Consider the following 12660-nt stretch of genomic DNA (forward strand, 5'->3'; position numbering starts at 1 on the left):
AGAAAGTGGAAAAGTGAAAGTTATGTTGTTTTGACCTTCCAGTGTCGCTCATATTCTTTTTATTGGATTGGATTAATGTAGGCTGATAGAAAGTCTTTTAGTTTTTAAATGTATTATACTATAAGACCAGCTCCAATCAGCCTCTCTTGTTCCCAATTTTCCACTCCCACAGAGAGCACCAGGTGAAATTAAACTCGTTATTTCTCGTTCTGCCTCGCTGAATTTGGCATCAGTGTTCAATTACAATAGAAGATCTTCCATAATTGGCATAATGAGGCGCAAAGGCGCACACAATAGTGCTCACAATGTGCTGTTGCGCTCTCCATTTCGCAGGAGATGGGCTTTTTGATTGGGCTGTGTGCGCCATGAAAAACACAGTTGGGGATACAACTAGTCTACAACCCGAGGTTTTATTTAGATTGATCTCAATCGGGCAATAAGAATTTTGACCCGTCTCATTGTCTTGCTGACTTTCCCCAGGCCGTATTTCAAAGTGTCTATACCCTTTGAGAGGACTGAATTGCACCCCTCCTCTCCCCTCCCTCTCTCCCTCCGCTGCAGGCCCTCAGGGCTATTGGGTAAAGGCAGAGTATGCAAAAGAAACAATGCAATGCATGAAACGTAATATTAATCTCCCCGTCCTGAATGCAGACAAAGCGCTGTAGAAGGTGCGCGTCTATACTGGTTATTGAGTGCTCACCCAGCTGCGCAATTTTCCCCAGTGTGCCTAACCAAGTCGGGAAAAGGTCACGTAGGGGCTTTGAATAGAAGAGAGGCACCCTGGTTTGCTCAATTACCGCCACCACTGACACACACCCCTCACACAGAAACACACACACACCACACCATCACACCACACCACATCTTTGAGCATAAGTGTGGCAATATCAGCTGAAGAACCAAAAACTGCAAAACATATAATATAAATAGATTGGATCTTTATTATAAAACTTGTTTTACACAAAATATATCTGTTAAAATCGAGTATTTACATTTTAGGCTACGGGAAACGGAGAACAAGTGCATACATTAATAAAGGTCTCCTTGCCACCTATTCAAAAAATAACAAAACAACTACAGTCAGTCACAGGTAGTAGCCTTGATATTGCTGTCCAGTCACACAACTCACACATGCCAACTCACTGCCACAATGACAGCTGGTTCTCAAAACACCATCAGGAAAAGTGGCAGTGAATGTTGTTCAAGAACATTGTTTGTTTTGACTCAATGTACAAAAATATGTCTTCATGTTAAAACAATTTGTTGTATGGTACAATTTTGTTATGAAAGGGTGGAAATGTACATCACGAAAAAAAGTCTGTTGACGCATCATCTTTGCTGTGTTGTGCCTTCTCAACGGACGTGGCAGCCGAGGAAGGCAGTCCTGCTCTGATGAAACACTCATCAAACAAGTCCTCTGGAACTGCAGCACCGTCTCTGCAGAGCCTGCTGTGTCACGTATTAATTGCACTTATTCAAACATAACAACAGTTCCTTACTTCCACGCGTCAACGTGACACCGAGTCCAACTCCCTCCTCCTTGTGAGGACTTCAGGGCGACTATTCATGCAACAAGAGGCTCCCTCTCTCTCACACACACACNNCACACACACACTCCCTCTCTCTTTCTCACTATTGCTTTGCTCCTGCAGAAGCAGCCCGGGTGAGGCGGGGAGGCAACAGATCTCTTACAAGCACGGAGGGCAAGACCGATCTGATTCCTTTACCTAAGTCTGTGTCAGCTTTTCTGAAAGAAGAGCCGTCTTTTACGCACAGACGCCGCTGTGTGGTTCGGATGCTGTCAGCCTCAGTACCTGTCGAACCAGGTTGTAAAGTCCAACAGCTCCTGTTCCTCGGAGCTCAGAGGCTCATAACCACCTTCATCGGATGAGTAGGTGGAGTGAGGCGACTCCGGGTCGGCGGAGTAGCTGTTGGAAATTGTCGGGGATGGCAACCCGCACTGGAAAGCAGCCGACACAGCGTCATGTTCGTCCAAAAGTTGCTGTAAAGCCCTGATGTACTCCACCGCAGACCTCAGTGTCTCCACTTTGCTCATCTTCTTGTTGGCGGCCCCGTTGGGCACGTGCTGACGCAGCGTCTGGAAACCCATGTTGACTTGTTTGACCCGGTTTCTCTCTCTTTCGTTCCGCCGGGCCACGGCCACGGGCTGCTGCTGGGGGATGGAGTAGCCAAGGCCGTTGAAGCTCAGGCGCCGCTTGCAGCGCAGGAGCTCCGGCGAGCTGGAGCGCTGTCTCTTCAGCACCTTGGTTTTGCTTTGGAAGCCGGCAGTGCTGTCAGCGCTGGGGTGCACAGCCGGGACCGTGCAGTCCTGCGCCGGGGCGTGCAGGCTGAGGGTGGCGCGTCTTTCAGTAAGTCCAAAGGCGAATGCCGTCTGCGTGGTGGTGATGGTTGTAGTTTCCATCTCGTTGACAGTTCTCCTGCAGTGATGGATGCAGAGGGCCGAGCGCTGCCTCTAACAGTGGGGACAAGAAGGAGAGGAAGGGTGGCAACGGTTGGCAGTGTACAGCTCTCGTGTCCTTCGCGTGGGGACCGTGTGGCTAACTCTAGTCCAAGTCTCTCTTGACTGCTTACTCCACGAGCCGATCTGACCCAAACTTTGGCAGCACTCCCCTTTTTCAACACGCGCCCCAACACACACCCCACCCACCCCCTTTTTGGAGACGCACGCTTCGTCGCGAGGCCCCGCCCCCGCTGTGTGATTCTTCTGCACGCCGACTCCCCCGGGCCAGGCGCGTGGCTCCGGGAGCTCAATAAACAATCCCGAGCTTTCACTGCGCCGGGAGCACGCGCTGGGCTCATTTACATTCCAATGTCTCTAACTTGGAGGCCCATTGGTCGATTCAAACGGCCTGCAACCGTGCGAAAAGAAAGAAAGGAGAAAAAAGACAGCGAAAAAAGAAAAAAAAAGAAGAGAGAATAAAAAAAAAAGTGAATGGTTTGGTTCTTTGAAATGCCTTTTGAATTTGACAATGTACCCCTGGCAAGTCTTCAAATTATCAGTCTTCCCCCCTCGGCCATCTTTCTCCTCCAGCTCTTTACAATCACCAAATACCAAGGACGCTCTCTCCTGTTTCCAGGCTACAGCTTTACAGAGCAAAATAAATTGCAAGCGTGCCTCTGACCACAATAATTGGCAATTATAACTCGCGCCGGGACGCGATTAATTTAAAAGTAAACATCATGTTTATGACAAACAGGCGTCCGAGAGAGCATTTTACAGTTACCTCCCAACTCTCTGTGTTCCGCAGGTCCAGTTTGGTGGCACTTGCTTGACAGGTTATCACTGGAAAGTCTTGTTAAATTCAACACAAGCCTTTAACTACTACCTGAATGTGAACACTTTTATATGTGTGTTATGTGTTTGTAGCCTACTCTTTTTGCGCTCATGGGGCTCGAGTAAAAGCCAAACCCAACCCGGAGTGCAGACGCACGGACGCAGCGTTTCAGCACCACATCTGACTGGACAGTTGAACACAACAGCATCATCATCCTTTCATTTTGCCTTTTTCTTTGCCGACATGAGACTAGTTTTTGTTTTATTCACATGGGGTTTTAGTCAGCATTGCCAAAAGTCCTTCAAAATACGTTTTGTTTGTGGAAAAGTCTCCTTACCAGCAACTTCTGGCAGTGAGACTGTGTGTGCGGAAACACGGGACCGTCCCCCAATAAAAATGGGACACTTGCGGCCTCTGGCGGCAGAAAATTGCAACTACCACCTGCAACTCCACTTTGATCTGATGCGTCTAATTCAGGGAGAAAGGGGGATTCCCTGACAGCTAGTGGTTAAGCATTTCCTCCTCTGGGATCTTGCTCTGACCTACGCCCAATCACACATTGGCTTACAAGACACCACAAATTCATACACATAAAAAAAGTCCTAAAAATCTTTCAAATTCAGATCTTCAGACCCTTTGAGCACCCTAATGTGTGTGTACCAAGGCTTAAGTCTTGCTGCAGCGACCATGGGTTTGAATCTGAACCCTCTCTCTTTCTCCCTTTCCTGTCTATCTTCAGTCGTCCTATCCAATAAAGGCAAAAAACTGCCGCTCCAAAATATATATTAAAAATATTATAAATATTATAACAATATACAATATTAACAAGTCACTGTCAAAACCTTTAACTGTATAATACTGGAGAAATCCGAATAAATATTAACTTAATAATCCATCTTGCCTTCTTTTCCAGGCTTAGCACTTAAATATACCAAACAATGTTCACATTTTTTATCATCTCTAAACCTGACTATTTCAAGGTTTTGTCAATCAGAGAAAAGACATCTTAAATCATAAGATACACAAGAAAAGGGGACTTTCCATTTCTCCCAAATCACATACCTCACACCATCTGTTTTCCTTCTGAACAATCTGCTCACCTCAACAGACAACAGAAGAATACCAATACCACAAGATCTTTGGCTTCTAAGAAAGATGTGATTCGGGGCCTAACGTTTGTTTGACATGCATCAGTTGTCCCCCTACCTTTGGCTTACACAAAATGTTTTCACACCATTTTGTTCAAACTAAGAAAAAGGCTATTTTTATGAGAATCGACATTAGAGCAAATACTGTTACCATATCATACTTATTTGATTTATGACCATGAAACATCACTCACCTACAGAGAATAGCCCATTCATTTTCATCCTCTTTTTCTTCCCTACATATTCCCTATGCGTGGTATTGAGGTAATATCATTTGACTGTGCAGCATTGCTTCTCTGAATGGTTTTGTGTTGTGTGGCAATCCCCACTTTCAATCTCTTAGGTTTCCCCATTCTCTCCTACCTTTGGCCTTCCTGTGTCAACAGCAGAGGGCGCTGAGTGAAAGTAGAAGGGAAAAGCCTCAGTCACAAACCAGTTCATTCATTACGTGTGTTTTTAAGGAGTGTCTGTATCCTGAAATAGTATCTTATGTAATGCTACACCTGAACCAGTATCTGATTAAGCTGTCACTGTCATAACATGAACTACAATAACTTGAGGCAGGTCACGTAGGAAATCTGTGACTGTATCATAGAAAATGTTTTTATTATAGTATTTGTTTCAGTACACATTCCTTTGGATTAAGAGTAGTATTGATTAGGGATATCGTCAGTCCATCCCTTATCTATAACCGCCTACCTTTGGAAGGTCCCAGGTGGCTGGAGCTGATCCCAGATGACATTGGGGGAGAGGTGGGGTACCAGGGGGACCCTAGACAGGTTGCCAGTTCATCACAGGGATAACACATACAGTGAAAACCATTTATGGCCATTTAAAGTCATTAGGGATCCTTCCTCATTAGGGACAGATTATAAATTATTCTCCTGCATAGGAAAAATTTATCAGTCAAATGTCATGAGACCTTAAGCAAAACAACCCAAATATAACACAACAAAATCACATTCTTATGACTAAAACATTAACAACACATATTAACTAATATTGTTTTTATCAGCCTCACCCTGCACACACAAATACTGTATACTAAAGACTCACACTAATTCAAGATGAAGCCTGCCAATGTCTTATTCATTGGTAAGGGTGTGGCTGTTTATGAGAAATGAAGCAGGTTAACACAAACTGAAACTCCTGTGCCACAACAACCCCCATTTCTGATGTTTTTCTTAAAACAATGCTTCAAATCAAACACGCTTCATATGTAACACACACGGGTGAGAGCCAGATAAGCAACATGACAATAGAGTGTGTGTATTTTTCTGTGGGTGTGTCTTACAGAGATAAAGAGGGAGATATGAACGAAGAGGGAAAATCCAGAATCTAGCTAGGATTTCCAGTAAAAACTTAATTTTTAAAACATGAAAAGTTCAACCATAACCTGGTTAATACAAATCTGTACTCCAGAGGCTCTAAAGGCCTATTATTACTCTCATATGTTTTGCAGGCCACACTAGGGAATAAGAAAATGTGCTCAGAGCAGTTGAATCTTCTGTGTCACGTGTAGGAATTATCTGCTCCATCTTCTGTCACCAAATATTCTGTATTACCATTTGTCTTTCCAGCTGACGTGTAGCATTTTAATAACCAGACTACATCCTTCCTCAGTGGCTGTAATGGAGCCTGTGTTTTCTACAGGCACCCTCTACTGGACTGAGCAGTACTTCCAATGAACAAGAAAGGGGAAGTGCTCTAATAGAGCATGTATCGCTTCCGTATTCCTCATACATGTATGCTAGGCTGTAGGTCCATAAGAGCCATATTTCTTAAACAGAGTCAGACTAATGCATAAGCTGTGGCCAGACATGGTCAGAAAAGAGAAGTAGGCTCAGCAACCTTTAGCATACATGCACACACCAATGCAACAAGTAGCTGATCTTTTGTACCATGACTGTGGGTAAAAGGTTGGATAAGAATAAAAACATAAAAAATAGCATTTTACAGTGCTTTCCTGAGCAGAGAAGTCAGGGAACGCTAATGTTGGAAAGAGGAAGTGAAGTCTCCTTGGGAGCAAACTGAGTAGTGGTTTTAAGTAGTATAGACTACAAAGTATGTCATGGAAGACAGGGCATCCCCACTGGTTATAAATACAGTCTCATTCAAACACATGACACAGCCCCACACCTGCAGGATTCTGAGTCCGAAAGTCCCCCCCTAAAACACTGCACATTTGTTACAAACTACGGCACATTCACATTGTCTAAGTTAAGTGGAACTGGGTGGTTTCATGGGACACTATTTTAGTGCACAATACCTCTCCAAAAGTACTCTGCCTCTTAAACGAGAGAGCCCCCAGCTGCCAGCTGAACTGACACTACTCACAAAATGTTCAGTGTACTTAAATATCATCATCAGTATGTGAGAATGCAATGGCACGCTGTATCAGAATCAGAATCAGAATCAGAAATACTTTATTGATCCCCGGGGGGAATTTGTTCGCTACAGTTGTTCCACTCACACAATGTTAAAGAATAGTACTTATATACAATCTCTAACACAATATACAGAATAGAAATTAATGTATAGGTATATGCATATAGCAAAAAGTAAAAATAAAAATGGAAAATAGAATGTAAATCTAAACATAAGTGTAAGCATATTCTACAGTTTTGCTTGACCCGGGTATTGCATTTAGTCATAGCTTATAGAGCCTGAACCTGAAACATGTTGACACAATATAAGAAATACTGTATGATCAAATGATCCTTGCTGTACCATGATACATACTGTGTAGCTGTAGTTGCTTGTTCAGAATTAAGTAGAATTTCCATCACACAACATGTTGAATAAACTCAATCTGCACGTTTGTTCCAATACTACAGGAACATAGTAGTAGGGCTATGCCAAGAAATCTTCCGAGAATGGGTGGTTTAATCGGTTTTTAACAATGCATAAAGGCTACCGTAGAAAAAAAAACAAGGTTAGGTTTAGAGAGATCCAAAAGCAATCAGCCCATATAATTTGATAAATAATTGATAACACAGGCAGTGTAACATGATCGCAGATTACAGTAAGGCTCCTGTGAAATCCAGTACCACTGTTTAATTGTGAAAGTAGCAGCCAAATGTTGAGTCAGTAACGTGGCTTATTATTGAACAAGTTGGCTTTACGGGCGAAAACATTTGCATGATGAAATGCGGCGGATGTGGTGATGCAACAAAAGAGGAGTAAACACAACAACGACTTTCAGTTTCTCTCGATCATTTCCCGGGAGGAAATTCCATTATTATTTTTTTTTGTGTGTGCATCCTATGACTGCGGGGGGAGGGGGGGGGTACCAGCATACGATGGAACAGGGTTATCTTGTAATATGACACATCTCGCTCCAATCACCAGTTTATAGGAAATGCCACACGGAGGTGCGCCCTCCCAGTTTTTTTGGGGGGGCGGAGGATACATGAAAACCTCACATGATGTCACGGGCTGTATAAATGCAGCCATGGTCCTCAGAGACTACAGACTAACACCCCGATGAGATTAAGACCTCTGCAGAGAAATATGCAAAGGTAGGCAGAAAAAAAACAACAACCTCGTCTCTTTCTCTCCCTTGCTTGTTCATTATGTGTCATTGTTTTTGTTGTTGTTGCACATATTGTGAAAGAGCTACTTCCTTGTAAAACGTGGTGTGGTGGTTGTAGACTTATTCAGATCCTTTGGTGTAATATGGTCAATAAGTCCAGTGAAGTGCGCAGGCTGCTGCATGTTGTTTGGACAGACCATGTTGAGGTTTATGTGGATGTGTTCTGTCTTTGTGAAAACTTAACTGTGTAAGCTGACTGGAGCCTTCACCACAGTGCGCTGTCCTGTGTGTGCATGTGTGCGTGTGTGCGTGGTGAAGGGGCCGCCTGTCTTTTATTTTCTCATGTTGGAGATATTTCATTAAATAACAACACTGATCCGTCATGTTTCTCCTCAGCCCTCCAAAGCCTCAGTTTGCCAGCTGGCTCATAGAGCAGGTTGAGACCGGCCAGTACCCAGGCTTGTGCTATGTGGGCCAAAACAAGTTCAGAGTCCCTTGGAAGCACAACTCCAGGAAGGACTGCAATGATGAGGACAGTAAAATATTTCGGGTAGGTTCAACGGCCTTCATGAAATCACAGCACTATCAGGACAGGGAGGGGTAAATGTGCTAAGTGTGCTGTATTAAGTGTTTACTTTTGTTGTTATGTCGTTGTATCTATGTATGTATGTATGTACAGACTGCGGTAACAAATTTCCTGTGAAGGACAATAAAGTATATTATTATTATTATTATTATTATTATTATCATCATTACTGTTATCTGACAACATGTGATTAGATCAAAGCTAATGATTTTGTTGATTTGTGACACAGCTACAGTCATTAGTATTATCAGTTATATACCTTTGGATTTACAAAGGATTCAAACTTTTAAGTAGTACTTTTTTACCACAAACACCGGCCTCATAAGCCACACACTGTAGGAAATGACAGTGAAGGTTCATTAGGGATTCCTTCACTTCATTACTGTCAGAGCACTGATGTGTGGCAGGTGTTGCCAGGGGCAGTTATAGCATACCAACACTGGTGGTGCCACCTTCCACTTTCCTTGAGGCAAACTAAGCAATGCTGCAGTGTAAATGCCCCAAAAAATCCTGCCATTTCCTTCACAAAACAATGACAATAACTGTAGCAGAAACCAGAGCTGCTTTCTCATATATAATTAGTAGTTAATGGTTAATCCTGGCGAAGCTCTCATCATGTTTTCACTTCTTTTTGTGTGGTCGACAGGCGTGGGCTGTAGCAAGTGGTAAAATCAGCGAGTTCCCCACTGACAAGGCCAGGTGGAAAACCAACTTCCGGTGCGCTCTGAACAACCTATCTGTGCGCTTCAAGATGATAAATGATAATTCCAAGAATTCAGACGACCCTCATAAAATCTACGAGATTATCAACACTGAGTGTAAGACTACAGTCACTTAATCAAAGTCCTTCACTGTGGAACCATTTTGAGTTTGAATGCAAATGAATGTGGGTCTGTTTTCTTTATCTGCAGACAACTATGAGAATGTGCAAGCACAGGTTTTCCGGGAGGATTCTGATATGGCTCCGGATATCTACAGTTCTCCCATAGAGTGCTTCCCCTCAGGAATTGAGGTACAGTATGACCTGGAGCACACTTTCACTTCTCTCTCTCTGTCAAGGATTTCTTTGTGATGTTTGCTTCCCCTTTAATGCTTATTAAATAATACTATGTCTTTTTCCTCCAAACAGCATACTCTGCTTAACAATTTAATGGCTTTGGATCTTGGGAATCATCAACCAGGTACAGGAGTCTTGTGCAGATGGCAATACTGTATAAATTGTATAAATTATCTTCTCTACATGTTTTATGATTTTGAAATGTTTTATAATGGAGGTTAAATGTAGTATAATGTGCTTTTTATTGTCTATTATAGAGAAGCCACAGTGGACAGAGAACTATGATCAGCACAATCCAGCAGTCCTTGGAAGTTATCCTGTTGCAGCTGAGATCCACCCAGAGCAGCCGGCTTACCTTGAGGGTATGTTCAGCAAAATAAAATCGAAACTGAAATTAAATACTACACTGGAAAAAAAAAGTTTCCAATTGATTATATGTAAATATGTGATGTCTAATATTATTTTTTTACAGAACATCCTGCTCCAGTCCTTTCACCTCTCCATCCCAGTATATATCAAATGGAGGTCTCTATCCACTACAGGAAAAAAGAAATGCTAAAAACCACGTTGACCACTAACCGTCTCCAGCTCCATTACCACCACGAGGCCCCTGAGCTCAAAGCCACTCATCTCTGCTTCCCATCCACTGATGGTCTGCTGGACCACAAACAGGTACGTGATTACATTAGCTGGACATTTTGTGTGACTCCACAAACAGCAAAAAACTGGAACACCAGTTAACAGTTCATCTTATTTTCTTTGGCAAATTATGTGAAGATAAAATACAGAACAATACATAAACAAAATTTAAAAAAATGATATGTTCTACAGTTCCTAATAGGAGTTGAAATTCATGAACATTAATAGCCAGGTTCAGTCACTAGTTCCACTCTTAGATTCATCTAAGTATGTGAGATGTATTGGGCCCTGGATATTAGAAGTATATTTTGGTATCGGTACAACTGAGATGAGAAATATGGGGATTTCCAGTCTATCTCTTGGCCTTAATAATTACAATAAATGTTTGTTGTATGGCTGTAACTTAATCGGGACCTACTCGTAAAAACAATGCTCCATAGCGTGACTAACTTCCAGGGTATCTTTCAATTTATATGTGTGCCAAGGACGGATACTTGGGTTTGATAGAGGGCTGTAAATGTTTGGAGTTTGCTCCTTCACAATAACTTTAATTGGCTCTATATCTCTTATAGGAAGTCACTGACTGAAGTAGAGTCAGACAAACCAAATTCATTCAAAAACAACTGATTACATCACCTTATAAATGCTAGAATGCACCAATATTATATATATATATATTATATATATCAAAGTTTTTCTAATCACCTTTTTTTTACCAGATTGAATTCACCAACCGCATCCTTAACAGCATCCAGAAAGGTCTACTCTTGGAGGTACAGGAAACTGGTATCTATGCCTGGAGGCAGGACAGATGCCATGTGTTTGCTAGCACCAGTGACCCCAGTGTGGCTCACCCAGACCCAAGGAAGCTGCCCGGGAACACCATGGTGGAGCTTCTTAACTTTGAGAAGTATGTAAATGGTAGGTGTGGATCTCTTGCTCAGTTATTTTAACAAAAATACTAATACTAATACTTTATTATTACTGTTACATTTCATTTGAAGCTTTCACTGTGAAATACATGGATCCGCCTGTATCTGTGTTTAGAACTGAAGCAGTTTAAAGAGAACAACGGCGGCTCCCCTGAATACACCATTAACCTGTGCTTTGGAGAAAAGTTTCCTGATGGAAAAGCTTTGGAGAAGAAGCTTATCGTAGTCAAGGTAACACTCCTTCCATTTTTCCTGACGTTCCCCTGAAAGACACATGCCGTGTTTGCATTCACCTCCCTCCAGGTGTGCAGTTTTTAAGTGCTGTAAGATGTCTCTGTCCCTTTGCCCCTGTAGGTGGTTCCTCTGATCTGTCGACACCTTCACGAGATGGCCCAGATTGAGGGGGCTTCGTCTCTTCACAGCGCCAATGTCAGCCTACAGATCTCGCACAACAGCCTCTATGACCTCATTAACTCTGTCTTTGGTCTGCAAACAGCTGAGCTGGAGTCAGCACGCTCTGCTGCATATTTTCAGCATCTGATTTGAAATTTTATTTTGCACTCACTTTCTAGGAACTATTTCACTGTGGGACCACATGATGCACCACATCCCACACTTACCCAAAGCTCCACTAAAAACTGCTGACCCATTGAATAGATGAATAGACTAGTAGATTAAACAAGAACTACCAGAATCTAACTGGGTAATGCATAATATGCTATATTGATGTAACTCCACCATGCTTTGCACTGTCTTCCATTCACCTTATGTTTTTATCACTACATAAGTAGAAATTGACTCAACTATTGGACTGTTACATTAATGAACTCAAAGGCCAATGGCCTCGCCTTAAATTAACTTTTATACAAGTACTGTAAATGTTAAGTCTCTTTTAATGAAATGTATGGTTCAATTGATATTATTTGCATGTAGTTATAAAATTATGCTTTACATGATGATAAATCCATTTTAACAAAGGTTTTTGATCACATATGTATGAGCTTGTATATTGCAGCTAAAGTAAAGTTAAATAATTTATGAGTCTACGTTTTTAATGTGTCATTGCCAGTTTGTCTACATATATATATATATATACATATATATGTTATAGCTGGTCATCTTGCACTTTTTCATACTGAATAAACCTAACTGGCATTATTTGGATTCCAAATAAACTGTTTTATCTTGAATGAGGTCTCATTTGTTAATTATCACTGTGTACGACTCAAATTCTGGGAGGCAATCTTATAAAAGATCAATTTTAGGGTCTAATTTACTGCTTTCTTACAGCCAAATCAAGTTTATTTTCTCCAAATAGTTGGGCTGTGAAAACTAAAAGTCCTTGTAGTAGCTCCCGATGCCGAGCCTTTATACTGTAGTATCAAGTTTGTCCATGATTACCCAAAAAGAAATACATTTTTTTTTCTAACTGAAAAAGTAAATTGACAAATGACTACAAAAAGGCTG

The 12660-nt window shown here is 41.9% G+C and overlaps 2 protein-coding genes across 2 annotated transcripts; one reads left to right on the forward strand and one right to left on the reverse strand.

The window, feature by feature from the left end:
* Positions 1-1620: 1620 nt before the first annotated feature.
* ascl1b (achaete-scute family bHLH transcription factor 1b) lies at positions 1621-2628 on the reverse strand. The gene has a single exon (XM_035665367.1). The coding sequence runs from the start codon at positions 2420-2422 to the stop codon at positions 1808-1810; it is 615 nt and encodes a 204-aa protein (XP_035521260.1). The 5' UTR covers positions 2423-2628; the 3' UTR covers positions 1621-1807.
* Positions 2629-7751: 5123 nt separating this feature from the next.
* irf7 (interferon regulatory factor 7) lies at positions 7752-12376 on the forward strand. The gene is made up of 10 exons (XM_035664330.1): positions 7752-7965; positions 8376-8529; positions 9212-9383; positions 9477-9577; positions 9695-9746; positions 9880-9984; positions 10095-10294; positions 10981-11182; positions 11309-11424; positions 11548-12376. The coding sequence occupies exons 1-10, from the start codon at positions 7931-7933 to the stop codon at positions 11737-11739; spliced, it is 1329 nt and encodes a 442-aa protein (XP_035520223.1). The 5' UTR covers positions 7752-7930; the 3' UTR covers positions 11740-12376.
* The last annotated feature ends 284 nt before the right edge of the window (positions 12377-12660 follow it).

Source organism: Morone saxatilis, unplaced genomic scaffold (genome assembly GCF_004916995.1).
Source record: "Morone saxatilis isolate NCDOM2014 unplaced genomic scaffold, NCSU_SB_2.0 Contig2, whole genome shotgun sequence".
Taxonomy (NCBI): Eukaryota; Metazoa; Chordata; class Actinopteri; family Moronidae; genus Morone; species Morone saxatilis.